The sequence below is a fragment of the Paramisgurnus dabryanus genome, chromosome 10 (genome assembly GCF_030506205.2).
Source record: "Paramisgurnus dabryanus chromosome 10, PD_genome_1.1, whole genome shotgun sequence".
Lineage (NCBI taxonomy): Eukaryota > Metazoa > Chordata > Actinopteri > Cypriniformes > Cobitidae > Paramisgurnus > Paramisgurnus dabryanus.
In genome coordinates, this window is record NC_133346.1 from 7,611,347 (window position 1) to 7,638,131 (window position 26,785).

At 38.2% G+C, this 26,785-nt stretch overlaps 1 protein-coding gene across 10 annotated transcripts in view; it reads left to right on the forward strand.

Annotated features, from left to right (window-relative positions):
• myo18aa (myosin XVIIIAa) overlaps nucleotides 1-26,785 on the forward strand; it is a 63,046-nt gene that overhangs the window by 22,733 nt on the left and 13,528 nt on the right. For 5 of the 10 annotated variants that reach the window (XM_073816010.1, XM_065260600.2, XM_065260599.2 and 2 more), the window contains 28 exons: nucleotides 468-545; nucleotides 655-729; nucleotides 863-928; nucleotides 2,763-2,850; nucleotides 3,473-3,579; nucleotides 4,042-4,218; nucleotides 4,297-4,507; nucleotides 5,329-5,471; nucleotides 5,552-5,652; nucleotides 8,001-8,064; nucleotides 8,162-8,306; nucleotides 10,716-10,880; nucleotides 10,967-11,057; nucleotides 11,140-11,332; nucleotides 11,547-11,633; nucleotides 12,958-13,099; nucleotides 13,226-13,385; nucleotides 13,588-13,774; nucleotides 14,100-14,301; nucleotides 14,408-14,517; nucleotides 15,950-16,015; nucleotides 19,481-19,609; nucleotides 19,949-20,092; nucleotides 20,607-20,696; nucleotides 21,095-21,214; nucleotides 21,404-21,521; nucleotides 24,172-24,299; nucleotides 24,432-24,586. In XM_073816010.1, the coding sequence (XP_073672111.1) occupies nucleotides 468-545; nucleotides 655-729; nucleotides 863-928; nucleotides 2,763-2,850; nucleotides 3,473-3,579; nucleotides 4,042-4,218; nucleotides 4,297-4,507; nucleotides 5,329-5,471; nucleotides 5,552-5,652; nucleotides 8,001-8,064; nucleotides 8,162-8,306; nucleotides 10,716-10,880; nucleotides 10,967-11,057; nucleotides 11,140-11,332; nucleotides 11,547-11,633; nucleotides 12,958-13,099; nucleotides 13,226-13,385; nucleotides 13,588-13,774; nucleotides 14,100-14,301; nucleotides 14,408-14,517; nucleotides 15,950-16,015; nucleotides 19,481-19,609; nucleotides 19,949-20,092; nucleotides 20,607-20,696; nucleotides 21,095-21,214; nucleotides 21,404-21,521; nucleotides 24,172-24,299; nucleotides 24,432-24,586 (3,542 nt within the window). The remainder of the gene's footprint in view (nucleotides 1-467; nucleotides 546-654; nucleotides 730-862; nucleotides 929-2,762; nucleotides 2,851-3,472; nucleotides 3,580-4,041; nucleotides 4,219-4,296; nucleotides 4,508-5,328; nucleotides 5,472-5,551; nucleotides 5,653-8,000; nucleotides 8,065-8,161; nucleotides 8,307-10,715; nucleotides 10,881-10,966; nucleotides 11,058-11,139; nucleotides 11,333-11,546; nucleotides 11,634-12,957; nucleotides 13,100-13,225; nucleotides 13,386-13,587; nucleotides 13,775-14,099; nucleotides 14,302-14,407; nucleotides 14,518-15,949; nucleotides 16,016-19,480; nucleotides 19,610-19,948; nucleotides 20,093-20,606; nucleotides 20,697-21,094; nucleotides 21,215-21,403; nucleotides 21,522-24,171; nucleotides 24,300-24,431; nucleotides 24,587-26,785) is intronic. The other 5 variants (XM_065260597.2, XM_065260601.2, XM_065260598.2 and 2 more) reach the window with 3 other exon arrangements.

Sequence of the window (26,785 nt, forward strand, 5' to 3'; positions counted from 1 at the left end):
TCAAACGTGTATACATTTCATTGTTCTGCTGAACACAGAGATATTTTGAAGACCAAACAGCACCTTTCACTTCCATAGTATTTTTCCCTACTATGGAAGTCAATGGTGCCCCAGATTTGCTTTGTTACAAACATTCTTCAAAATATCTTCCTTTGTATTCAGCATGTTTAAAACAATTGAAGGGTGAGTAAATTATTTTATTGATATTTTTTTAGGGAACTATTCCTTTAAGGTCAGTTTTGTTTTTTTCTTTCAAGGACTTTGCAAGCTAATAATTACATTTTGTACCTGATTTTGTATTAAAAGGACTGGAATTCCATTGCATGTGAGTTGGTTTGGTTACAATCCCAAGTTAAAGGTCCTTCCCTTGTAATGTTTTTGTGGTGGTTGTTGAGCATCTGCTCGTGGTTGTGTTTATATGCAAGCGAAGTGACGCTCTGCATACTTTATGTGCGGTGTTTGTGAAGGTAAAGGGAGTAACAAAACCTTCTGCTGCTCCTGCCGGGAAACTTCCAGTCCAGAGCTCCTTTGCTGCAAACCAACAGGTGTGTGTCCCACAACTGCTAAGCCTTGTGTGATACAATAATTTAGCTGAGAGATTATCGAAAAACCTGATCAGGGTCTACCGCTGACCCTGTCTGACTCCATCCGTAGGGTCCCCAAGTGATGCCCACCACCACAGAGAAACGGCAACATCCGGAACAGGGCTTTACAGCAAATAAAACACCCGTACTTTCTTTCTTTCTTCCGTCCTTTTTCAATTTTGTCTTTGAGGATTTATATTCATGTTAGTGCCTTGAGGAGTTGTATATTTGACACATATTGACCTCCTGCTCTCTGGGTTTTTCCGGGTCGTCGTCAGGCCAAGGCAGTTGAGGATCCTGTGGCAATCCTGCAGGCTGCCCATGAAGCTGCCAGTTTATCTAAGGTTTGGCCACTGCTCTGCCTGTCTGAAATTCTGCATTAGCACCCACCTGATCTCAGTATAGTAACACAGAGTAATAAAGAAGACTGATTCTGTTAGTTTTCGGTTTATCCTCCTAGATCTTCTTTTTAAAGCCACAATATTTAAGATTAAATATCCAAAACCCACTTGCACAGTGTGATACATTTACATTTATGGAGTTGTGTATTTGCATTATCCCAAAAGTTAAGGATTTGTAAATCCAGAGAATTTCCTCATTTAAATAATGGCTCGTCCCTATGCCTGTCAACATTTGGATTCCAACATTTGGGGTTCAGCTATCTTCTTTTTTTTTTGCCGTAGCACAACCTAAGCTTTCTAAAAATGTTACATTTTTAAAAGTGATGCTTGATTCAACTTCCCCTGTCTACTTGCACAGATATCAACAGCGCAATCGAGTTGTAGGTTGCCAGGTTGAGGTAAAAAATGGGTTCAAAATTATATGATGTGTTTTTTGTGAGTAGGATGCTTTTTGGTTGGAATGATAAATTGATGTGATTATTCATATAACGAGGGTAGGGCCTTTTAATTACATATAATAAACATCTTTAATATTTACGATCAGAACTCCTGATGTGTTGGGGGAACCCCGAGGACAAATGCGTGCACGCTATGAGATTATCACGTGAAACGAAACAATATCCAATCAGAAAGCGAGATGATGAAAGACCGAAGCAGTCATGACGCAGCACAAAGTGAAGTTGATGCAAAGTAAACTTGACCATGTTCCCGCTGTCTCTATGACTTCACCCAAACCCTTTTATTTTTTCCCCCTTTAATATTCTGTAAAAATCATTCCAAACACTATCATTGAAATTTCTTCCTGCATATCGTCCGCCATTCTTATTCTGAAGTCTCGCGAGATTTTGCGAGATTTCCTGTGTTAACAGTAGAGACTCTAGTTGAAAATCTGTTTGTGTGTGGTGTGCTGTCTTTGACACATCATGGCACACCACACACACTAGGATTTTTTTATCCTCACGTTTGTGGTCTATCACATTTAGAAAATCTCATAAGATGTATAAAATCTTTTGGTGTGCACCCAGCATAAGGGAGACTCCCGGGAAAAACGGGAATGTTGACAGGTATGCTCGTCCCTTGTTTCCACTGTAATTGGCGGCATTTTAGAGACTTAATATTTGCGCTATTCTCAGTTTTTAAGCAACACGAGTGGACAAATGCGTAAGGGGCCGTTATACAGCACCTAACACGCCGCTGTTGTGCCATGCAGCTAATGTAATGCGATGACTTGAAAAATGTGATCAAACATACAGGTAAAAAACACGAATTCATTACTTAATCTGTAAACATGACTAGCGAATTCTGGATGGTGAAAACACATCCCTCATCATTCCACTCTCCTTTATAACGTCATTAAGTTTTGCCATTGTCATTGTGTAATAGCGACCTCTAGTGGTGAAAATCCTACATATTGTGGCTTTAATAAATCACAATTTGCTTTGGTCTGTCTCAGCTTTTTGCAGTTTTCTGTGTTATCACCGTCTTGTTGATGCTTGTGTTGTATAGTTAGTCCATAGTTAGAGACTTCAGGTTGCAGGCCTGCATTGTTGTGCTGTATTTTATGTTGACTGTTGAATGTCGTCTACAATGTGTTGTACTATGCTATATGTGTTTTGTTTGGACGAACCAACATTTTTATTTGTTCCATTATAAAGTCAATATCAGTCTACTTTATCTGAAACAGAGCAACAAAATGAGAAAAATCACCATTGTCACAATGTAACTGGAAATCTAATGCACAGCTGTATGGGTGTGTTTCTATGTCTTTTTGCTACAGGTGAAAACAGAAGAGCAGCTTCTGGCAGAGAAGGCCTGGTACAACACTGAGAAAGTCTGGCTAGTCCATAAAGATGGCTTCTCTTTGGGTTAGTATATTATCACTATTTAGCATATTACAGTATAATGTCCTGCATCCCATCCAGAAACAGTGAATTAAAGGTCCACTGTGAAGATGTTTACCGGTGAAATTGTGAAGTGCAACCAACAGCTCAGTGCACAGCTCACCCTTCCTTTCGAAACGCATAGAGAAGCTACGGTAGCGCAAAATGGCGACATCCATGTAAGGGGACCCGCAATGTATGTATGTAGATAAAAACTGCTCATTCTTAGGTAATAAAAACAATACAATTCATTTTGTAAGGTCTTTATACACCACTAATAATATAGTTATGTATATTATATTGCATTTATTTCAAGAGATCCTTCTAAAAGTTACACAATGCACCTTTAAATGTTTCTGAATTAAGGTAAATTATAATGGTGTGCATAGCTATGCTTGCTAAGAGACTTCACAAGCAGTGCTTTTTGTTCATTTGTTCCTGTAGCTCAACTGGTAGAGCATTGTGTTACCAGCGCAAAGGTCATGGTTTCGATCCCAGGAACACACATATACTGTATAACTGTGTAGATTGAATGCATTGTATGTCGCTTTCGATAAAAGTGTTTGCCACATGCGTAAATGTAAATGTAATAATTTTGTCTGTACAGCGACTCAAGTCAAGACGGACGCTGGGTCTCTTCCGGAGGGGAAAGTGAAGATCAGACTGGAGCATAATGGGACGGTACTGGAGGTTGACGAGGATGATGTGGAGAAGGTGCGTGGAGTCGCATTTACATTGTGACCCAAAACATATAGTCATTAGTTGCACGGGTATATTTGTATGGGTCAAAATGATTGATTTTGTGAAGATCAAGTTCCATGAAGATATTAAAAATATATGTTCATATATAAAAAAATTATTTATCATTAGTAATATAAGTTGATTTTCTCAAAATATTTTTTTTTGCACCCTCAGATTCCAGATTTTCAAATAGTTCTCGGCCAAATATCCTGGTCCCAGGATATCCTAACAAACCATAAATCAATCCTAACAAACCATAAATCAATAGAAAGCCTATTTTTCCAGCGTTCAGATGATGTATAAGAGTTTAGTTTGAAAAAAAATTGTAATAAAAAATTTACCCTTATGGTTTTGTGGTTTATAGGTGTAACCACATGGCATTATCCAATAGTCATGCAAACCCAAAGAGGCTCATTTAAATAATCTTTTTTTTAGGCGAATCCTCTGTCATATGATCGGGTGGAAGATCTCTCCTCTCTTCTCTACCTCAACGAGTCCAGCATCCTTCACAGTCTGCGTCAGCGCTACGGCGGAAACTTGATTCACACCTATGCCGGACCCAGCCTGCTGGTGATCAACCCCCTCAGCACTCCTGCCATGTACTCCGAGAAGGTACGAATTGCACGGAATGATCTTGAACTCATCCCCACATCTTTGGGAAAGCTAATGTGAGATCTGTTGTCGTGTCAGGTGATGCAAATGTTTAAGGGTTGTCGGAAAGAAGAAACCGCCCCTCACATCTTCGCCATCGCCCAGTCTGCGTATCGTCAGCTGTTGACCACGCGTCAAGATCAGACCATTGTGATGCTGGGGAGGAGCGGCAGTGGAAAGTCTACCAGTTGCCAGCATCTCCTGCAGTACCTGGTCAACGTCGCGGGCGGCAGTGGGAAGGTTTATTCAGGTGTGTGATCTTTCCTAGGATTTTAATTAACCAAAAAATGCAGGAAACAGGAACTTTTAATGGACAGTCCACTTTTTTTGAAAATATGCACATTTTCCAGCTCCCCTAGAGTTAAACATTTTATTTTTACCGTTTTGGAATCCATTCAGCAGATCTCCGGGTCTGGCGGTACCACTCTTAGCATAGCTTAGCATAATCCATTGAATCGGATTGGACCATTAGCATCACGCTAAAAATAACGAGTTTCGATGTTTTTCTTATTTAATACTTGACTCTTCTGTAGTTACATCGTGTATTAAAACTGACGGAAAATTAAAAGTTGCGATTTTCTAGGCCGAAATATGACTAGGAACTATACTCTTATTCTGGTTTAATAATCAAGGACTTTGCTGCCGTTACATGGCTGCAGGAGGCGCAATGATATTACGCAGCTCTCGAAAATACTCCCCTTGGTATCTTTCAATAGCAGTTTTTTTTTGGATAATTTTTGCACTTAATAAAGCCACATACCTTCGATTTAGATATCAGAGAAAATTTTAACATATTATTTTACTGCATTCTTTGGCACCTTTAACTGTTTATATATCAAAAATCGACAGAATAAAAGTTCTTTCTTCAGTTTTTATAGTCTAAAGCACCTTTAACCACTACAGAGAACCTATTACATTAATATTAATGTAGCTGTAAAATAACGTTTTACCAGTAAATCATGCAGGAAAACAAACTATTAATGCAAAACATTAAGGACTTGTAGAGCTCTACCAATAATGTAGGAATGTAATGACAACGCATTCAGCTTTGTAAACCCACTGTGCCCACAGGTGAGAAATGGCAGGCGGTCTACACGGCCCTGGAGGCATTCGGAAACAGCAGCACGGCCATGAATGGGAACGCCAGTCGCTTTTCACACATCGTTTCTCTGGACTTTGACCAGGCAGGGCAGGTGGCTTCTGCATCTATTCAGGTAAGCCAGGTGGCTTGCAAATGCATAAATGTAAATGAGTGGTGGGTTTGTCTCTGATTGGGTTTACATCTCTTTATCAGACAATGTTGCTGGAAAAGTTCAGGGTGACCAGACGACCAGAGGGAGAATCGAGTTTCAATGTGTTTTACTATCTGATGGCGGGAGCAGATGCATCTTTAAGGTAAGTGAGAGATACTTCAACCATTTCAGGTGGTAAGGCTGGGAGACCAATTGACTGACCATACTGTACTTAAAGGAACACTACACTTTCATTAAAAAAATTCCGATAATTTACTCAGCCCCATGTCATTCAAGATGTTTATGTCTTTCTTTGTTTGAGGAAAACATTCCAGGATTTTTCTCCATATAGTGGACTTTAGTGGACCTCAACAGTTTCAATGCAGTTTAAGGATGGTTTTACATTTGGTGCGATTGCCTGGTCCGAACCCGAGTTTGATTTCTCCCCCCTCCCCATGCCCCCCATGGACTGTGTTCACATATTATTTTTGCATCCGAACCGCGGTACGCTTGCATCATCAAGCTGCAGCCGGCGCGTTCTCATGTTGCTTGGCAACCGCTGTAAACGAGAAGACGACAAGCGTGATTGCCGAACTCCAAGCAGAGAGATGATTTCTGAATGCCTCCGCAAAAATTGACGTCGGCGGACAGACCGTTGTCATAGAAACGACTTTAGTATGTTTGGGGCAGACAGACGCAAGTGCGTTTCTGTATTATTTCTTTGAAAACAAAACCAAAGGTTTAAAAAAATAAGAACAAAAGTCAAGCAAGCATTCTATGCATTTTGTTGTCAAGGTAAGTGCACGCACACAAACACACACGTCTGTTTTGGTGGGACATTCCATATAATACGTAATTAATAGCGGTTCACTTCCGCGATTTGGTATGATTGCGCTCACATTAGCAGCGAACCGATCTGGAGTTCACATGAACCGGACCCCAGACCACCCTTTTTAAGCGGACTCGAATATGTTTCGCGGGTGCGCACCCGAGTTCGGAAGACAGCGTTCACATCATCCAAATGTACCGAACTCTGATGTCAATCGAACCCGGGTGCTAATGTGAAAACGCCCTAAAAGGACTCTAAACAATCCCAACCGAGGCATAAGGGTCTTAAGGGCTCGTTACAGTTGTGCGTAGGTCCTACAGAGTAGCCGGGATGGCGTAGATTCTGCGTCGGTTTTCATTTATACTTTTGCGTCGTTGTATGCGTTGACGTGCAAACACACGCGCAGACCGCTGGTAGGCAGTATCCACACGTGTAACCACAGTAGCAGCGCGACCGTCAAAGAAGAAGAAGCTTGGCAAGTTAACCCACAAACGAAGAAGAAACACCAACTTGTTGTGTATGATTTGAGAAGACCAGCAATGATGGAAGTAAATAAACAGCAACTTTTGTTGCAGTTTGAGTTAAATCACTCCTCAACTTGGCCCATCTTTGTTTTTACCGTCGCAAATGGAAATACCTATGACGCAGTTTTTTTTACCTTAAGGGAGGGGTTCTGGTGGACCAAACACTGCACTTTATTTTGAAAGTGTAGTGTTCCTTTAAGTACAGTATGGTCAGTCAATTGGTCTCCCAGTCTGACCACCTGAAATGGCGACGCGCTGTTCAAAATTTTGTGAGGTGCACGTCAAGCTACCCAGAGCTACGCACAGGCTACGGATAACCTACGGCATAGAGCTTACGCACTACTTTAAATCGGGATTTATCTATACTAAATGATCGTCATTTTAGCCAAAAAAGTACTTTTAAACCACAATTTCTGGTATTGCACTAGCAATGTGAGGCGCCACCGCGACCTTACGTATTACGTAATCACGTCGAAAGTTCATGTGTTACATATATGAAACGCACACATTGTAAACAATAAACTGACAAAAAGACATTAATTAGTATCATTCCATCAGGTCCTCTTTCTTCACATTTGTAAACACTGGGGCGGTAGTTTTGCATACGTCACTCATGCGTGACATTTCGATGTGATTAAGTAATATGTAACGTCACACAGGCACATCAAACGGCCAGTCCAAGACAAAAGTTGTGGTTTAAAAGTCATTATTTGTTAAAAATGTTGATCATTTTGCTAGATAAGACCCTTATGCATCGGTTGGGATTGTTTAGAGTCCTATGAAGCTGCATTGATACTGTAAACTGTTAAGGTCCACTAAAGACCATTATATAAAAACAATATTTTCCACAAAAAACTTTCTTCTCGACTGAACAAAGAAAGACATAAACATCTTGGATGACATGGGGGTGAGTAAATGATATGATTCATTTGTTTAATGAAAGTGAAATATTCCTTTAACAAGCAGCTTGGTGAGGTTGAGAAACCAGCTAAGACCAGCCAACCACCACAGCCTTAAGCATTTTTTTACTGGGTTGTCCAATGTTAGCATCCAAAAATATTAATAATTTCCACCGTCTCATGTGGGACTAAAATATGTTCACATAAGGAAACTAAGATATTGATGCTGACCAGCTAATGTGAGTTTCGTATCTTGCAGGACTGAACTTCACTTCAATCACTTTGCTGAAAACAGTGTGTTTGGGATTCACCCTCTCTCCAAGGTGTGAGGTTTCACTCACGTCGTCAATAAATTGCAAAACTACATTCACTTACATGTATGAATGCACAAACATCGTATCTCTTTATTTGGTTGTCCAGCCTGAGGATAAGCAGAAAGCTGCTCAGCAATTCACTAAGCTACAAGCTGCCATGAAGGTCCTTGGCATCTCCACTGAAGAGCAAAGAACTGTTTGGTTGGTCTTAGGTGCCATTTACCATCTGGGTGCTGCTGGTGCCACCAAAGGTAAAATACATTAAGCGCAAAACAATGCTGATGTGTGAATGCATGTGTAGATTGGAAAATCTCTCTCTAAAATAGCTTGCCTTTAACTTCAATGAAGTGCATTTTTAAATTTGTCCACTAAGAGTCAGCAGAGTCTTTTCAGTCATATAACGCAGAAAGTGTTTTACTCTTTAGGCTCTTTGCAACAGGTGGCATGTGTTTGTGTGTTTAAGAATTTTTATGTACATTCATCATTTTATTTTTAGTAATAAACACCATTTCTCTGTGTATAACCGTTGTTGTTTTTTATCTTTTTAATCATTTGTTTTTATTGCATATTGATGTTGCATGCTGCTTCCCTCATAACACAGAGACAGATGCAGGTAATCTCTCTCTCTCTCTCTCTCTCTCTCTCTCTCTCTCTCTCTCTCTCTCTCTCTTTACATGTTTTTTTTTGCATCTTAAAAGAGCTGCATCTGTCTTTCATCTGCCTTATCCTTGAGTCTGTGTGTTTCCACTTTCTAATGTTGAATGCCAGAATAAAAAAGTTTGTTCTCTTTGATCATCAATGCAGGAGATGAATTGTTTATATATGACCCTGGATCACAAAACCAGTCTAAGGGTCATTATTTTGAAATCTGAGTAAATAAGCTTTCCATTGATGTATGCAGGGTTCCCACTTGAAGTCAAATGTCAAATTCCCTGACTTTACCATGACTTTCACTGACTCAAAAGCTGAATCTCTATGAACTATGTGCGGGATGCCGTGAACCTGGATAATGTATACACAATGAATTTATAAAAATGTAGCCTTAATGCGTGAAATTAATAAACAGTGCCAAAAACAGCTGTTTAAATTGTAGTCAGCGGAGGCTTGGACACGTGGTATTCCTTACGTTACAAGTTAACAAGCGGATTACATTTTCATAAATGGAAGCTAAAATTTAAAGCAGCAAACAAAAATCCCTGATTTTCCATGATTTGGGCAAAATAAAATTCCCTGACCTTAAATGTCTGAAAAAGACCTTTTAAAATTCCATAATATTCCAGAAATTCCATGACCCGTGTGAACCCTGTGTTTGGTTTGTTAGGATAGAACAATATTTGGCCGAGATACAACTATTGGAAAATCTTGAATCTAATGGTTGCAAAAAATCTAAATAAAGTTGTACAAATGAAGTCCTAAGCAACACATATTACTTATGATAAATACATTTTATATATATTTAGAAATTTGCAAAATATTTTCATGGAACATGAATTTATTTAATATCCTAATTATTTTTGATCCATATTTGTATAAATACAATTAAATTTGTATTTTATTTGTATTTTGACCCATACACAATGTATTGTTGGCTTTTGCTATGACATACACTCTTAAAGGGATAGTTGACCCAAAAATTAAAATAATGTCATTAATGACTCACCCTCATGTCGTTCCAAACTCGTAAGACCTCCGTTCATCTTCTGACCACAGTTTAAGATGTTTTATATTTAGTGCGAGAGCTTGTTGACCCTTCATTGAAAATCTCTTCATTGAAAACTGTCCATGTCCAGAAAGGAATTAAAAACATCATCAAAGTAGGCCATGTGACATCAGTGGGTCAGTAAGAATGTGTTGAAGCATCGAAAATACATTTTGGTCCAAAAATAACAAAAATTACGACTTTATTCACCATTGTCTTCTCTTCCGCGTCTGTTGTGAAGCGCATGCGCGAGACTAAAGTCACGTGACTGCAGTGGCGCGGATGACGTGTTATCCTCAAACTGTAAACGAAGCCGGGCGCACAAAAAAAACAGCTGGGGCGCACCAAATAACACGTCGGCCATGTCGTACGTCATCAGCGTCACTGCAGTCACATGATTTTAGTCTCACGCATGCGCTTCACAACAGACGCGGAAGAGAAGACAATGCTGAATAAAGTCGTAATTTTTATTTTTGGACCAAAATGGATTTCCGATGCTTCAACACATTCTAACTGACCCACTGATGTCACATGGACTACTTTAATTATGTTTTTAATACCTTTCTGAACATGGACAGTATACTGTTACTAGATTTTCAAGGTCTTATGAGTTTGGAACAACATGAGGGTGAGTCATTAATGACATTATTTTCATTTTTGGGTGAACTCTCCCTTTAAGAAAGGATGTGTTAATTTATTTGTTTGTTATGCTTTTAACACATTATGTGTAATGTTGTGTTCAAATAAAACACAAATTGTGTTAAAAGTAAATAATTACACAAATGTGTGGATAAGACAACACTGGTGTGTTGATTTTAACACATCCTTTCTAAGAGTGTATATGTCAGGCTCAAATTTGGAAACTTGACCAGAGAGCTTCAAGTAGCTTGTGGTTCAACGTAATATGATTTCAAGTTCAGTTTTTTTGTTTTCTTCTGTACATCCAACCTGATTCCATCAGCGGGCCGTAAGCAGTTTGCTCGACACGAGTGGGCGCAGAAAGCCTCCTATCTCCTGGGCTGTTCGTTGGAAGATCTCTCATCCGCTATCTTTAGACCACATGGCAAGGGCTCTCTGCCCCGTTCATCCAGCTTGCGGCCAAGTACAGAAGATACTGATAGCTCGGGTACCAGATTTGATTGTATTATTTATTCCATGACAAATTCTTTTCAAGCTTCTCATCTTACACCAGTGTTCTTGCATGTGTTTCAGCGTCCAAAGCGACCGCAGCTGAATGTTTAGAGTCCATGGCGTCTGGTTTATACACTGAGCTTTTCACGCTCCTGGTGTCTCTTATTAACAGGTCAGTGATCAGTGGCCACCACGGCGAGACCTTTTTAATACAAATGGAAGACTCATTCCGGTCTCTTTCGATTTATCTTTAGAGCTCTGAAGTCAAGTCAACATTCTCTGTGTTCCCTGCTCATTGTGGACACCCCTGGATTTCAGAACCCACGGCAGGTGAAGGACCGGCGCGGGGCCACGTTTGAAGAACTGTGTCATAATTACACTCAAGAACGCCTGCAGATGCTTTTCCAGGAGAGAACGTTCGTACAGGAGCTGGAGCGTTACAAAGAGGTACCATGAAAATGTATTTAAAGAGATAGTTCCCCCAAAAGTTAAAATTCTACTTTACCAGTGATAAATTAATGTATTTTATAAAATGTAGGCGCTCTGGGACCATCTCGTGGATTAATGTAACATTTATTCCTGGTGGGTTCTCTGTGGGCATGGATATAATTCATTTCGTAAAATGTATCTTGTCTGTGGTTAAAGATCTCTGCTTCTCTAGGAAAACATTGAGATCACATTGGATGACTTGGAGCCCAGTCCATCTCGATCGGTAGCTGTGATTGATCAGTCCTCCAGTCAAGCCCTGGTAAGACGGCTTTTATACACATGCAGTTCATGTGAATGAACTGTATTATGAATGAATCATGCACATCTATTGATGATGTGACATTCGATTGTGCAAGTGCCATAATAAGAGCTCTGACAATAACTACTTTGCTTTTTCACCTCTACTTTACTTTTCAATAGAAACATTTATCTTTTGATGATCGAAACTGAAAATCAAACTGAATCCAATACTTAACCCATTTACTTTAGTGTTTTGCATATGAATTAATAATCAGGATTTTGGGAAATGAATGACATAGTGAGAGCCATTTTCTAAAATGCCACGGGTCCACAGGTTGGCCCATGTTGTTGTTATATATTTGTAACAATAATAACCTATCTAAACCTAAAATATCTTGACAAACTATATATAATTGGAAAGCTCTGAGAGTGTAGTTTTCATATTTTGGCACCATTTTGAGGAAATTATGACGCAGTGAGAGTCATTTTCTAAAAGGTCACGGGCCCACATGTGGGCCCAATTTGTAATTACATATTTATAACACTTAATCCTCACTCTAAACCCAAAAAATCTTGATAAGCTATATATCAATGGACAACTCTCAGAATGTTGTTTTTATATTTTAAGGTCATCTGATGATATAAAATAATTTTGTGACAGTTTTTTTGTTACGTGACCCCCCCCCCCCATAGGAATGCATATACATTTTCTATATTCATAACACTATATCCTATTATATATCTACAAACATGCATCACATTGGAAAGCTCTAAGAATGTAGTTTTTATATTTCAAAATGTTTTAGCAGTAATAATAATGGAGTGACAGTAACTTATTAATTTGTGACAAGAGTATGCAGCAAATCGTTGACACCTAGTGGCTGTTGTTGGTAAAACTACTAAAAGTGTGACACAAACCTAATTTTTGGTGATTTTTAACTTAAAATTTGGATCACAAATGCTTCAGACTTATAGCTTCATGTTTACATTATATTATTACTTTTGTGAAAATGTTTATAATTTTATTTATAAAAGTAATATTTTATTGGATTATTTTTATTTATTAAAATAAATTTAAACTGCTATAACATTTTTTCTTTTTAATATTTTCACCTCCATACACGTCAGTGAAAAGACATAAAAGATTAGGCTACTAGACCAAAAAATGCCAGCGTTATATTAATTTGAAGATTCACATCAACTTTTCACGCCCCACTCAAAAGGCTGGTGTGAAGCCTAAGGGGTTAAACTGTTTATAAAAATAAGATGATCCTCACCAGAAAGACTTGTGTGTTACCTGATTAAAACTGTGTCGCTGTGATTTCTTGTGCGTTTTGGATCAGATGCGCACCCTGTCCCGGACAGATGAGACGAGAGGTCTGTTCTGGCTGATGGAGGAGGAGGTTTTGCAGCCGGGTGGGTCGGAGGACACAGTCTTGGAGAGACTCTTCAGTTACTACGGCCCTTCGGAAGGGGAAAGCAAAGGTCTTTCTTAAACACACACAGACTGTTAAAGCTATGTTATATTCGTAAGAATATCTTAAGGCTGCAATGATTTAATTACACCAATTACACCCCTAGGTTACACCAATGTGTGTTTTTTTATTCCAGGTCAAACAGTGCTGCTAAAGAGTGAAAAGTCGCATCACTTCCTGCTAGGTCACACTCACGGGACCGATTGGGTTGAATACGACACCAGTGGTTGGCTTAACCTCGCCAAGCTAAACCCCAACCCTCAGAATGCAGCCAATCTCCTGCAGAACACCCAGAAGTAAGATTTACCCACAATGCTTTGCCGTAAACGCATTTGGGCACATTTAAGCTAAACAAACACATAGACACTGCATTCAAGCTCTTTATTTGACTTCAAAAACCCCTCAGTGCCCTGTTTGAGAAAATTTACTTTTTTCTTTATTGCATAAGAATAGCGACTGAATAAAAACAAACTAATGTTTACTCTTCGGTTTTAATAGAAAGAGCATCAGTGCGATGTTTGCGGGCCGCTCCAGCAGCGCTGCGGTTCTGACCGGTTCTATCGCTGGACTGGAGGGCGTCTCTCAGCTTGCCATGCGTCGGGCCACCGGCATGAGGAAGACTTTTACTACCGGCATGGCTGCTGTCAAGAAGAAATCCCTCTGTCTTCAGATTAAACTTCAAGTGGTAAGAGCTTTCAAAAGGGTCTTTGGTTGTCCAATAGTGCCGACCTAATAAAATAATTCTAATATTGTGTGTAATGTTTTATTATGTAAATGTATTTTGTGTAACTTTACTAGCTTCAGTTTTGTTTCTGATTGAAGTCTAAAATTCATAATCTGCCAAAAAATCAACTCATGTTGCCATTGTGGACAAGAATCAAAAACAATAATAAAGTTTACATTCATGCATCTCCCAGAAGCTTTTATCTAAAGCGACTTGCAGTGCTGCTTATGCAATTGAGCTACTTGACTATCAATAATAGCAACAATTCTATGTTTCTTTTTATCAGGATGCATTGGTAGACACAGTGCGGAGATCCAAAGTTCACTTCGTGCATTGTCTCTTACCACGAGCGGAGGCCCTGCGGGCACCAGGGTCCCCAGAGGTGCCAGGGGAAAGCGACCCTGGACTTGTGCAGTTGGATGTAGCTCTGCTCCGAGCTCAGGTTCGTGGCTTCAAACTGCTGGACAGCTTGAGGATTTATAGGCAAGGTAAGAGAAGATGCATGTGCAAGTCCAGTTTGACCCTATTGTTCTTACCGAGCCAATGTGTAGCAAGAATTAGTCAATGAACCGGATCTCTGTATCTTATGTGCAGGTTACCCAGATCACATGGTCTTCTCTGAGTTCAGGCGACGCTTCGATGTTCTGGCTCCTCATTTGACAAAAAAACTGGGTCGAAACTACATCGTCAAGGATGAGAAACGAGTGAGTAGAGGGGTTAAGAATCTAATGGGCATGCGAGGAATACAATGAGAGCTTTTGACATGACAGAAATAAACTTTGTAATTGTGATGACTGGGTCGGGTCTCTGATTCGGATCAATGCATACAGGACAGGTGAAATGTAGTAATTGTTCTGGGCTTTAGTGCTCACTAAATGCCCAAAAGTACTGCAATTATCAGCTTGGAAAATGTGTGTCCATGCAGTTTCTGAATCTCAAGTTTGGCCCTGTGTTTAAAAAAAAGAGATTTATACAGAAACTTAACTGTAACATGACCCTGAGTCGCCAAGTGTATTTATTTTCTTAGTATGTTATGTAGCGGATTTACATTTATGCAATGCAGGGGGTTCGAACCCCTGACCTTTGCATTGCTAATGCAATGATTTACTGTAAATTCAGCTACAGGAAATATTATTAATGTAAACATAATACGCAGTTTAAGAACGACAACCTAATAGATTACAGATGTACCAATCTACTCTTTACATCTCGAAGGGGTGAAAGTTGAATCCTGACTATAAGCATTTAAGGCTAAACAGAGTGCATAAAGGTGCCCCATCCTCTTTCTGTAAAACAACAGACGAGGTCAGTGGTGTTGAAAGCCCTGCACTGTAAAAAAATTCCGTAGAAATTACAATGTTATTGCAGCTGGGTTGCCGGTAATTTACCGTAGATTTAAATTTATGTTATTTACTGGCAAGAGTTTGTTCAAAGTTAAATAAATTTTAAATATTAACAAGTCTTTATCTTTACAGAATAAAACTATACAATAACAGCCTCATGCAAAGCATTCTGGGAACCAGAAATCATCATCAACCTTTTTCTGTTTTTTGCTTCAGATTTTGTTTCCCAGAACGTTTTGCTTGATGCTGTTTTTTTAGTTTTACTCTGTAAAGACAAACACTTGTAAATGTTTAATGTTCATTTAACTTTGAACAAAATGTTGCCAGTAAAAAACATAAATTAAAATTTACGGTAAGTTACCGGCAACCCAGCTGCAATTTCTACGGAATTTTTTTTACAGTGTGGTTGAAGAAAGAAAAGATGCAAAATGAGAGATCAGGAAAGACACAGACATAAAGAGAGATACAGAGATGTAGAACCCTGTTTCCCCTTTTATCATCGTCTCAGAGGACGGCCTTTCTTTGCGTACAAACAATGGCCCTTCAGTTTTTCTGGGCCAGTTCCCCTTTAGTGCTGTAATCTAGATGGGGCCTTTCAGATAGATCGAGTTCTCAAGACCTTTCTGCATGAGACAGAGGGTCACTATAGGGGTCGTCTGGACAGTTTAGGGACTGCACAGCAGAGAGTAACCAGTGTGTGTGTTTTATAGATCCGCACAGAGGTCAGTCGTGTTTTAGTAATGTAGACTTTGTGAACTACAGGTGTGACGTGATCGTGTGTGTGTTGTTACAGGCCGTAGAGGAACTTTTGGAGTCTCTGGAACTGGAGAAGAGCAGCTATCACATGGGCTTAAGCAGGGTAAGCCACCAATACACACATACAGTGCATATATTTCAGTTCGTTCTGTAAAGCATCAAGGGATGCAGGTGAGTCAAATCTTTATTTATGAGTATAATTTAGTCTGTGCTTTGTTTTTGTCCTAGATTATTATGGTTTTTAGTCTTATTTGATGTACATTTTTATGGTCAAAATAAAGCTGCAGTCTGCACTTTTCGGTGCTTATCTTATTTAAAGGGACATCCACTTTTTTGAAAATATGCTAATTTTCCAGCTCCCCTAGAGTTAAACATTTTGATTTTTACTGTTTTGGAATCCATTCTGATCTCCGGGTCTGGCGGAACCACTTTTAGCATAGCTTAGCATAATCCATTGAATCTGATTAGACCATTAGCATCACGCTTAAAAATAACCAAAGAGTTTCGATATTTTTCCTATTTAAAACTTGACTCTTCTGTAGTTACATTGTGTACTAAGGCCGGCAGAAAATTAAAAGTTGCGATTTTCTAGGCAGATATGACTAGGACTATACACTCATTCTGGCGTAATAATCAAGGACTTTGCTGCTGTATCATGGCTGCAGCAGGCGTAGTGATATTACGCAGCAGCCAAAAATAGTCCCCATAATAACTCAGCCATTTTCAGGCATTTTTGATAAAAGATTATAAGGGCACATGATTATTTTTTTTATATATAATGACACTTACAGATAAGTCTTTTCTTTATTCGCATTATTTAAAAAAGTTTTTTATTTCAATTTCTTTGTGAATTTGAACTCACTTTACTTGCAAAATCGTACCCGACAACTCGACTTATAAATCATTGTTACAATCTTACCATTGAAATTTGATTTAAGAAAACAGCTTTGAACAAATGTTTTATGTTCTTGCTCAATAAATGATTTTTAGTTTATTGTTAACCAAAAAAAGCTACAAATTGCGGCTGTAAGGATGTGACCAGCTGAGAAAACCTCAATTGTATGCACCAGGAAATTATTGCTGTAAAGAAATTAAAGGGATAGTTCGGCCAAAAATGATATTAAACCCATGATTTACTTACCCTCAAGCTGTCCGAGTTGCATATGTCCATCGTTTTTCAGACAAACACATTTTTGGATATTTTAGAAAATGTTTTAGATCTTTCAGTTGATTAAATGTAATGTTACGGGGTCCACCAATAGTCCACGACCTTCAACTCCAAAAAAAGTGCGTCCATCCTTCACAAATTAAATCCAAACGGCTCCAGGATGATAAACAAAGGTCTTCTGAGGGTAATCCGCGTGGTGTTGTTGTAGAAATATCCATATTTAAAACTTTATTAACGTAAATAAATACCTTCCGGTAGCGCCGCCATCTTAGACTCCTCTGTATTCAGGAGAGAGTATTAGCGTAGTGTACGCACTTTTCTTAGTGACGTATGACAAATTCTGAGGGCGGGGGCACAGAGCAGCAGCAGAGAAACCTCCGTAGGCTGCGTAAGCTCTCATCCTGAATGCGGACGCGACTAAGATGGCGGCGCTACCGGAAGGTATTTATTTTCGTTAATAAAGTTTTAAATATGGATATTTCTACAACAACACCGCGCGGATTACCCTCAGAAGACCTTTGTTTATCATCCTGGAGCCGTTTGGATTTAATTTGTGAAGGATGGACGCACTTTTTTTGGACTTGAAGGTCGTGGACTATGGGTGGACCGCGTAACATTACATTTAATCAACTGAAAGATCTAAAACATTTTATAAAATATCCGAAAATGTGTTTGTCTGAAAAACGATGGACATATGCAACTCGGACAGCTTGGGGGTGAGTAAATCATGGGTTTAATATCATTTTTAGCCGAACTATCCCTTTAAATCATGTCATAATTATTATTTTATGTTTTAATAAAATATAATATTTTCTCCTTTAGCAAAGATTATTTTTCATTGCAACAAGCTACTTAAGATTTGCTTGACTGTAGTTTAACTCAGTTTGCAATTTAAAGTAGCTTCAGCACTGCTACTGTATTTTTTTCTATCCACTGCTGCATGATTTTATTGACCAGGCGTAAGAAACCCCCATCACCATGTGAGCAGTTTTGTTTGTTTGCGTATTTTTTCTGTTTTTATGGCGTCCTGCTACAATGCTAATCAGTCTAAACAGACACTGGTGCTCCGCTGTTTAATCCCATCAGCTGGAAAATCACGGAGGACTGAACGACTCCAAGAAAAACAGGAGCGTGTGTAAACAAGGCCCTCCTGAAGAATGAGTATTTATTGAACCGTACTATGAGTTGGAATAGTTAGTAATTATTTTGTGGCATTTAAAATTGCCTTCTGGATTCGCGGGAGGTGAACCACGCTCAGAAACGGATTACAATGTCAAGGATGGTTCACTAAAGGATTCAAGCAACAGAATGCATTGATTTTCAACTCTACTGACATCGCCTGTCAGTTCTGCTCGGCCTTGACTGTGACAGTAACTCACAATGAATAATAAGCTCAAAAAATTCATTAAATGGACATTGATTCATATTGTTCATACAACCCCAACCCAATACGACAAAATATGCCACTGTTATTTATATATATATATATATATATATGTATATATATATATATATATATGTATATATATATGTATATGTATATATATATGTATATATATATATATATATATATATATATATATATATATATATATATATATATATATATATATATATATATATATATATATATGTATATATATATATATATATATGTATATATATATATATATATATGTATATATGTATGTATATATATATATATATATATATATATATATATATATATGTATGTATATATATATATATATGTATGTATATATATATATATATATATATATGTATATATATATATATATATATGTATGTATATATATATATATATGTATGTATATATATATATATGTATGTATATATATATATATATATATATATGTATATATATATATATATATATATATATATATATATGTATATATATATATATATATATATATATATATATATGTATATATATATGTATATGTATATATATATATATATAAAACATTTTTTATTATATAAATAATAAAATAATTATTATATCCGTTAAGGATTATTATTTTTTTTGTTTTATTTGATGTAAATGTTTCTGGTCAAATTTAAAAATGCAGTCCACAATTTTGCATTTCTATGATAGCAAAAAATAGCTACAGCTGTATAATAATGTTTCCCTATAGCTGAGGAAACCTCTTTCTGTATGCGCCAGAAAAATATTGCTCTAAAGAAATTAAATCATGTCATTAAATATATTTTTATGTTAAATAAAAATATTTTTATCATATTTTAATTTATTTAAAAAAAAATTATAGTATGTATTATTATATATAAGGTTGTACACAATTAGTTCATGCATTAGCTAACACGAACTAACAATGAACAATACTGTATACTTTATTTACGTTTGTGTTTGTTTGTCAGGTGTTTTTCAGGGCTGGAACGGTGGCTAAACTTGAAGCTCAGAGAGATGAACACACCAGACAAAACATTACACTTTTCCAGGCAGCCTGCAGGGGATTTCTGTCCCGACAGGCCTTTAAAAAAAGAAAGGTAAAGAATGTAAACATTAATTTCTCTTGTATGTTTTGGAGTGTATTTGCTAAAGAGCCAAGATTATGCCCAAGGTGTAATTTAAGTCTCACGCGTGCCTAGAATGTGTCAGTGAAGGTTCAGCTCAAAATACACCACAGATCATTTTTTATAGCATGTCCAAAATGCCACTATTTGGTCTAGTGATGGCTATCAGCATCAGTTCAGTTGTCGGTACTGCTATCGTAAACATCCACGCTATGCATGTAGACTTATAAATGTGTCACATAATCAATAATTTATATCGGATGTCATATCTCTCTCTTTCTCTCTCTCTCTCTTTCTCTCTCTCTCGAGCAGATCCAAGACTTAGCCATCCGTTGCATCCAGAAAAACATAACTAAGAATCGTGGTGTGAAGGGTTGGCCCTGGTGGAAGCTCTTCACCACCGTACGGCCTTTAGTGGAAGTTCAGCTCACCGAAGAACAGATTCGAGGAAAAGACGTGAGTCTGTCTGACAGATTTTTTTATGGTTTCCTTCAAATAAACCATCTTAAACCTAAGATAGTTTCTAGTCTAAGCTATTTTAAGCTGCTTATGAACACCCCTATAAAACTAGCCAACAGACCAGCCTCACTATAGGCTAGGAGACCAGTAAACCGTGTCAGACTGGTTTAAGATGTTTATTTCAGCAGAAAGAACATCAATATTTTTCTACCTGTATGCGTGGACGTGTTTGCCTCAAAGGTAAGGTGATCTGAAGACTCTCGTTGCATCATTTCTATAGCGAGAGAGACATCTCTTTGATTTCAGCTCTGTCAAATCTCATTCTTACCTCAAAGACGTTGCATTCCTGTCTGGCCTATTTTTGAATTCATCCGAAGGCAGAAAGATAATCTGACAAATAAATATTAGCTCAACATAACCTCAGGCCAACGATTGCCTTGTTCTTATCTTCATATTCACCATTGTCTGGTTTGCTTTCACTTGTGATACATTTCTCATGTCTGACTTGTAGGAGGAGATCATGCATCTGAAATTGAAGCTAGAAAGGGTGGAGAAGGAAAGGAACGAGCTGCGACTGACCACAGATCGTTTGGAAAGTAAAGTAAGACATGAATCTGGTTTTACTTCCGAATTACGCAAAGCAGGTGTGAACAGAAAAATGGAGCAAAGCAGAACTACATTAAAGTGCTAATTTTTGGTTTCTGAAGACCAAACGTGTCTCTTAAACTTAATAACTTTTCTTTCGGGACAAGCTTTATTGGAAAAGCATGGAGATACAGTACCGCCATTAAATTAATTAATTAATTACACTTAAAAGCCATATTTGGAGTTGTTATTGAACAATTTTACATCACTTAATGGTATGGTTGACCAATAAGAATAAAGTATGTTAGACATCTGTGTTCCAGGCATCTTATAATGCTTTTATATATATACTAAAAAGAGTCTGAGGTATGTGCTTATTTAGATAATCAAATAAATGTTTGTATTTTTATGTAGATAACAGAGCTAACAGCCGAGCTGTCTGATGAGAGGAACTCCGCCGAGTCTACATCACAGCTGTTGGAAACGGAGACGAGCGAGAGACTGCGGCTAGAAAAGGACATGAAGGATATGCAGGTACATCAACTCCATCAGCTCTGCAGCAGCCACACCGCAGAGCCGCAGCACAAACTTTATGACAGTGCCAGGACTGTCTTACAGGCTAAGATTTATAGCAAAGACATCATACAGCATTCATCTGGCAGAAGATCATGGTGAAACCAAGCTTGTTGAACATACCTGTTTATGTATCCTTATTAAACATAGGTGAAGTTTGATACTGTGAAGAAACAGATGGACTCCATGGAGATGGAGATCATGGAGGCCAGACTTTTCAGAGCATCAGAGCTCAATGGCGAGATGGATGACGGTGATGATGATTCTGGTAAAAAAAAAAAATTACATAGGATTTGCAAAAATTTGTGTGCAATCACACTTGGGAAAAAAGCTTGAGTGTAATTTTGTGAACAATAAAAATCCATTGTAGGAACTACCACTAAAATCTTAAAGGCGGGGTGCATGATCTCTGAAAGCCAATGTTGACATTTAAAATCACAAACATGCCCCTACACCAATACATGGATATCAGCTGACGTCACTCACTTGTCTTCCGCCATTTTGAGGACCTGAAGTGGTCGCAAAAGAACTAGAAGCTATGCCTTCGATATGCTGTGAGCATCAAAATCGCTATTTTAACAACACTAGAACACTCAACACAACATGATATTTTGCTCGAAGTATCGCCTGTGTCTCTACACGTGAACTCGAGCATTGAGAACATTGTTTGTGAACACAGAGTTAACTAAAAAGAAGGTTTTGAACAACTGACTTTGGATGATTTGGCGTCCGCTCGCCGCCTTCTTCCCAGTCAAGATGTATCGATCTCCAATTGCTACGTAAGGAGGGAGGAGAGTAAAGATTGATATCTCCTAAAGCATAGTTCCATAAAAATGCATGGATTATTCGTTGTTTTGTCGCAAGTGAAAAACAATATTGACCTTCTAGTTGAAAAAGGAGCCTCATATGAGATTCATTCATTCACATTCGGAAATCGATTATTTTCGTCTGGCAGAGATGACGAGCGGACATCATTACAGCCAAAGTCAGTTGTACAAAACATTTATTTTTAGTAAACTCCGTGTACACAAACAATGTTCTCAATGCTCGCGTTCATGTGTAGAGATCCAGGTGATACTTCGAGCAAAGTTTTATGTTGCGCCTTCTTATGTTGTAAAATAGTGGTAGTTCGGTAGCAGCGGACAGCGGCTGGAAGAACGCATCAGGGATCGAGTAGGCATCACAGCCTAAACAAGATATATTTTTTTAAAGTAGCGTTTATTTTCATGACAGTCGAGATGCGACATGATGTCTTTCGTAGCCCTTTACTGTATCCGTAAGAATCATAGACAGTAAAAGATAAGAAATCCGTAAATCGTAGCAAGGTAGCCAATGCTTGTCAATAACCTACTGGTACTCGGTAGGTCCTCAAGATGGCGGCATGACGTAAAAGGTCACATGACTGAAATCCATCTATAGAATTTTGACCTAGACCCGCCCCACACATACGCAACCCAGGCAACGGATTACTGCTGATTGGCTACAAGTGTGTTTTGGTAGACGGCCCGACTCCCTTTTCCAAAGTGTTTTTTATAAATCACGCAGCCCGCCTTTAAAGCAACACTAAAGAGTTATTGCTCTTTGCTCCCCCTACAGGTTAGACGCGTAATTGTTCATTAGCACTGTCGTAAATACTGCAGCATAGCTGGCTCTGATTGGATTGTAGGTCTGCCGTAAAGCAAGTTTTTGTAGTTTTCACTCGAACTACAGGACCACTACCCGACGGTTGGAAACTTCTTTAGTGCGGTTTTGGCCGATAGAGGGCTGCAAAGTGAATGTGAAAGTGCCATTCACCTTGTTTTAAGTGGATGAACCACTGAAACTTTTTTGGAAACGTTATTTTAAGGTAAAAAAAACTCTTTGGTGTTGCTTTAAAGGGATAGTTCACCCCAACATGAAAATTTTGTCATAATTGTTGTCACAAACCTAAAAAAAAAATTGGAGGGGGGGGGCTAAACACAAAAGAAGATAATTTGAGGCCATGTTTGTAACCAAACAGTTCTTGAGCACCACTGACTTCCATAGTATTGTTCTTTTACTACTATGTAAGTGCTCCTGTTATCTGCTTGATTACAAATATCTTCCTTTTGTGTTTAGAAAAGCAAAGATATACGGGTTTAGAAAAAGTTAAGGATGAGTAAATGATGACTGAATTTTCATTTTGGGTGAACTATCCCTTTAACTTTGAAAGAAGAAAACACTTTTTCAGAGGGAGTGAATGTACAGTGATAATCTTAAAGTTTTTTTTTTCAATATTTTACTATGTTCTTACCTCAACTTAGACAAATTAATACATACCTATCTTTTTTCAATGCTTCCACTTCATCTTTGCACAACGTGTCGTGAATGTGTTAGCATTTAGCCTAGCCCCATTCATTCCTTGGGATCCAAACAGGGATGAATTTAGAAGCCACGTTTTATTTTGTGCCACCATACTTACACGTGTAACTACTCATGTAAGAGTCTTTAAATAGGGAAAACATGAAAGTGTTTGGTGGCTTCTAAATTCATCCCTGTTTGGATCCTAAGGAATGAATGGGGCTAGCCTAAATGCTAACACATTCACAACACGCTGTGCAAAGATGAAGTGCACGCATTGAAAAAAGATAGGTATGTATTAATTCTTCTAAGTTGAGGTAAGAACATAGTAAAATATTGAAAATCGGTGGTGTTTTCCTTTAAAGACATTTCTAGTCGTAAGGGACAGAGATATTGGACAATTTACTTTTACATTTATGAATTTGATGCTTTTACCCAAAGCAACCTACAGTGCATTCAAGCTGTCCATTTTATAAGTACGTTACTAGCTTCACTTTCTACTTGTTGAGCTACAGTATGTCTCACTACGTAAATTGTCTGTGATAACTCAGAAACCGCTCAAAGCAGCATGTGTATCGATGTGTGTTTCTGTCTGTCAGGAGGTGAATGGAGATTGAAATATGAGCGTGCAATCAGAGACAATGAATTCACAAAGAAAAAACTCAAGCAGGAGTTGGATGACAAGCTAGAGACCGAACAACAGAACAAAAAACATGTGGATCGAAAAGTACAAACACACACACACACACACACACCGAAAATGTTTAATACTTTGATTTTGGAAACTGTATGACACTTTAATGAAAGTCATATGTTTTTACCTTAATCTCTCTCTCTCTCTCTCTCTCGCCCTGTGCAGTTAGCAGAGCTGCAGGCCGATCATGAGGAGTCTCAGCGATCTGTCCAGCAGCTGAAGAAGAAATGCCAGCGGTTGGCAGCTGAACTTCAGGACACCAAACTGCATCTGGAAAATCAAGAGGGACGCAACCATGAACTGGAGAGAAAGCAGAGGAAGTGAGAGACAATCACACACACACATCTGTTTAGCTGTAATTACCTGCAAATTTTTAATTAGAGAAATTTTATTTACTCTGGGGAATGTTTGGTTACTGTCTGATTGGTTGGGGTATTTGGTCTGTTATCAGTATTTTTTTTTTTTTTTTTTGGGGGGGGGCGTTTGTTTATACAGTATTTGTGACCCTGGACCACAAAACCTGTCATAAGTCACACGGGTATATTTGTAGCAATAGACAACAATACATTCTATAGGTCAAAATGATTGATTTATCTTTTATGGCAAACATCATAAGTATATAAGTAAGGATATTTTTAAAAATTTCCTACCGTAAATAAAAATAATAATTCATTTATCATGTTGTTAAGGACTTAATTAAAAAATAAATAAATAAATAAAAATGAAATAATTTAGACAACTTTAACCCTGGAGAACCCACGGGTCAAATTTGGCCAATGTTAATCGCTGCTAATCAAAGGGTTCTTGGGTTCTCCAGGGTTAAAGGTAATTTTCTCAATATTTTGATTTTTCGGTACCATCAGATTACAGATTTACAACAGTAGTTGTGGTCACATACTGTATTGTCCTATCCTAACAAACCATACAGCAATGGAAAGCTTATTTATTTGGTTGTTTTGACCACTTTTTTTCTTTAAAGTCCTTGTTTACCAATAGGTTTTATGCCCAGCTGCACTACTTCCTGAACTTCAGCCAGCTCCTTGTTTCCTGTCTGCCATTATTGGACAAACTGATTAATCCAGGTGTGCCTGACCTCAGTAGTCACAACAACAATAATCAGACACACCTGGATTAATCAGTTTGTCCAATAATGGAAGACAGGAAACAAGGAGCTGGCTAAAGTGCAGGAAGTAGTGCAGCTGGGCATAAAGCCTATTTACTTTAATGATTCAGCTAATGAATAACAAGTAATTTAGGAAATGGATAAATGTTAAATTACTTGTTGCTAAATTATTTTATTATTTTTAAGTATTTAAAGGTTAGACTGCCTAAATTCTTTATCAATAGAGTGCCACAGGGATAACGTATTTTTGTAGGCCAACCCGGAAGTTAGCGGGACATGGATTCCCTCGCTAAAAAAAAACCCTATTTATTTTCCCCATGGACTTTTGGATTATCGCAAAAAATAAGCTCTGTGTTTAACTAAATTTAAAGGGCACCTACTTCATTGCTAAAAATCAGTGTTATTTTGTGTATTTGGAATGATAAAATGTGTTCACCTGATTTATGGTTCAAAAACACATTGGGCCCTATTTTAACGATCTGAAACGCAAGTGCGAAGCGCAAAGCGCAAGTGACTTTGTGGGCGGATCTTGGGCGCTGTTGTTATTTTCCCGGCGGGAGAAATAACTCTTGCGCCAGGCGCAAATCAATAAGGGGTTGGTCTGAAGTAGGTTCATTATTCATAGGTGTGGTTTGGGCGTAACGTCATCCAACATTCCCTTTAAGCGCAAGTGCGCAAGTTCCATGGCGGGTTGCTATTATTATGACGGATTAATCAGGCCCACGCCAGGAGCGGTTCACAGCCGAGGAGACCTACGTTCTTGTAAGAGCAGTCAAAGGCAGAGAAGTTGTTTTGTATGGGGATGGGAGAAACCCGCCCAAATCAGCGTAGGTTAAACAGGCGTGGGAGGAAATAAGCACAATTGTCTCATCAGCTGGCATCCCCAGGACGTTGCGCCGCAAGCGCTACAATGATGTCAGGAGACGAGGGAATCCCAAGCTTACCAGCATAAATCGGCCATGCCGTGTGACGGGAGGTGGATCTGCCTCTACACAGACGCCAGCAGAGGACATCGCTGCGTCCACCCTCACCGCTTAAAGCCAAGAAACGCAAGCAGTCCAATCCCAAAGTACACTTACAAATCAAGTTCACATACATTAAGGTTTCTTATGAAAACATTTTAATTATTATTTACATAAAATAAACGTAATACAGCCACACAACAAACTTATGAAAATATTTGAATCGTTATTTGCATGATAATTTTTAACGCAGCCACACAATAAATAAAAACTATCACCACAATGCTCACCACAATGATTTCCCTTATCTCATGTGTTAATATTTTTTATTGTAACAATTTATGATTTGCAAAAATAACTGTTGCATCTGTGTAGATTAGATAAGCAAAGTGTCATTATGCGCATAATGAACAACGCGCAACGCGCCACTGACT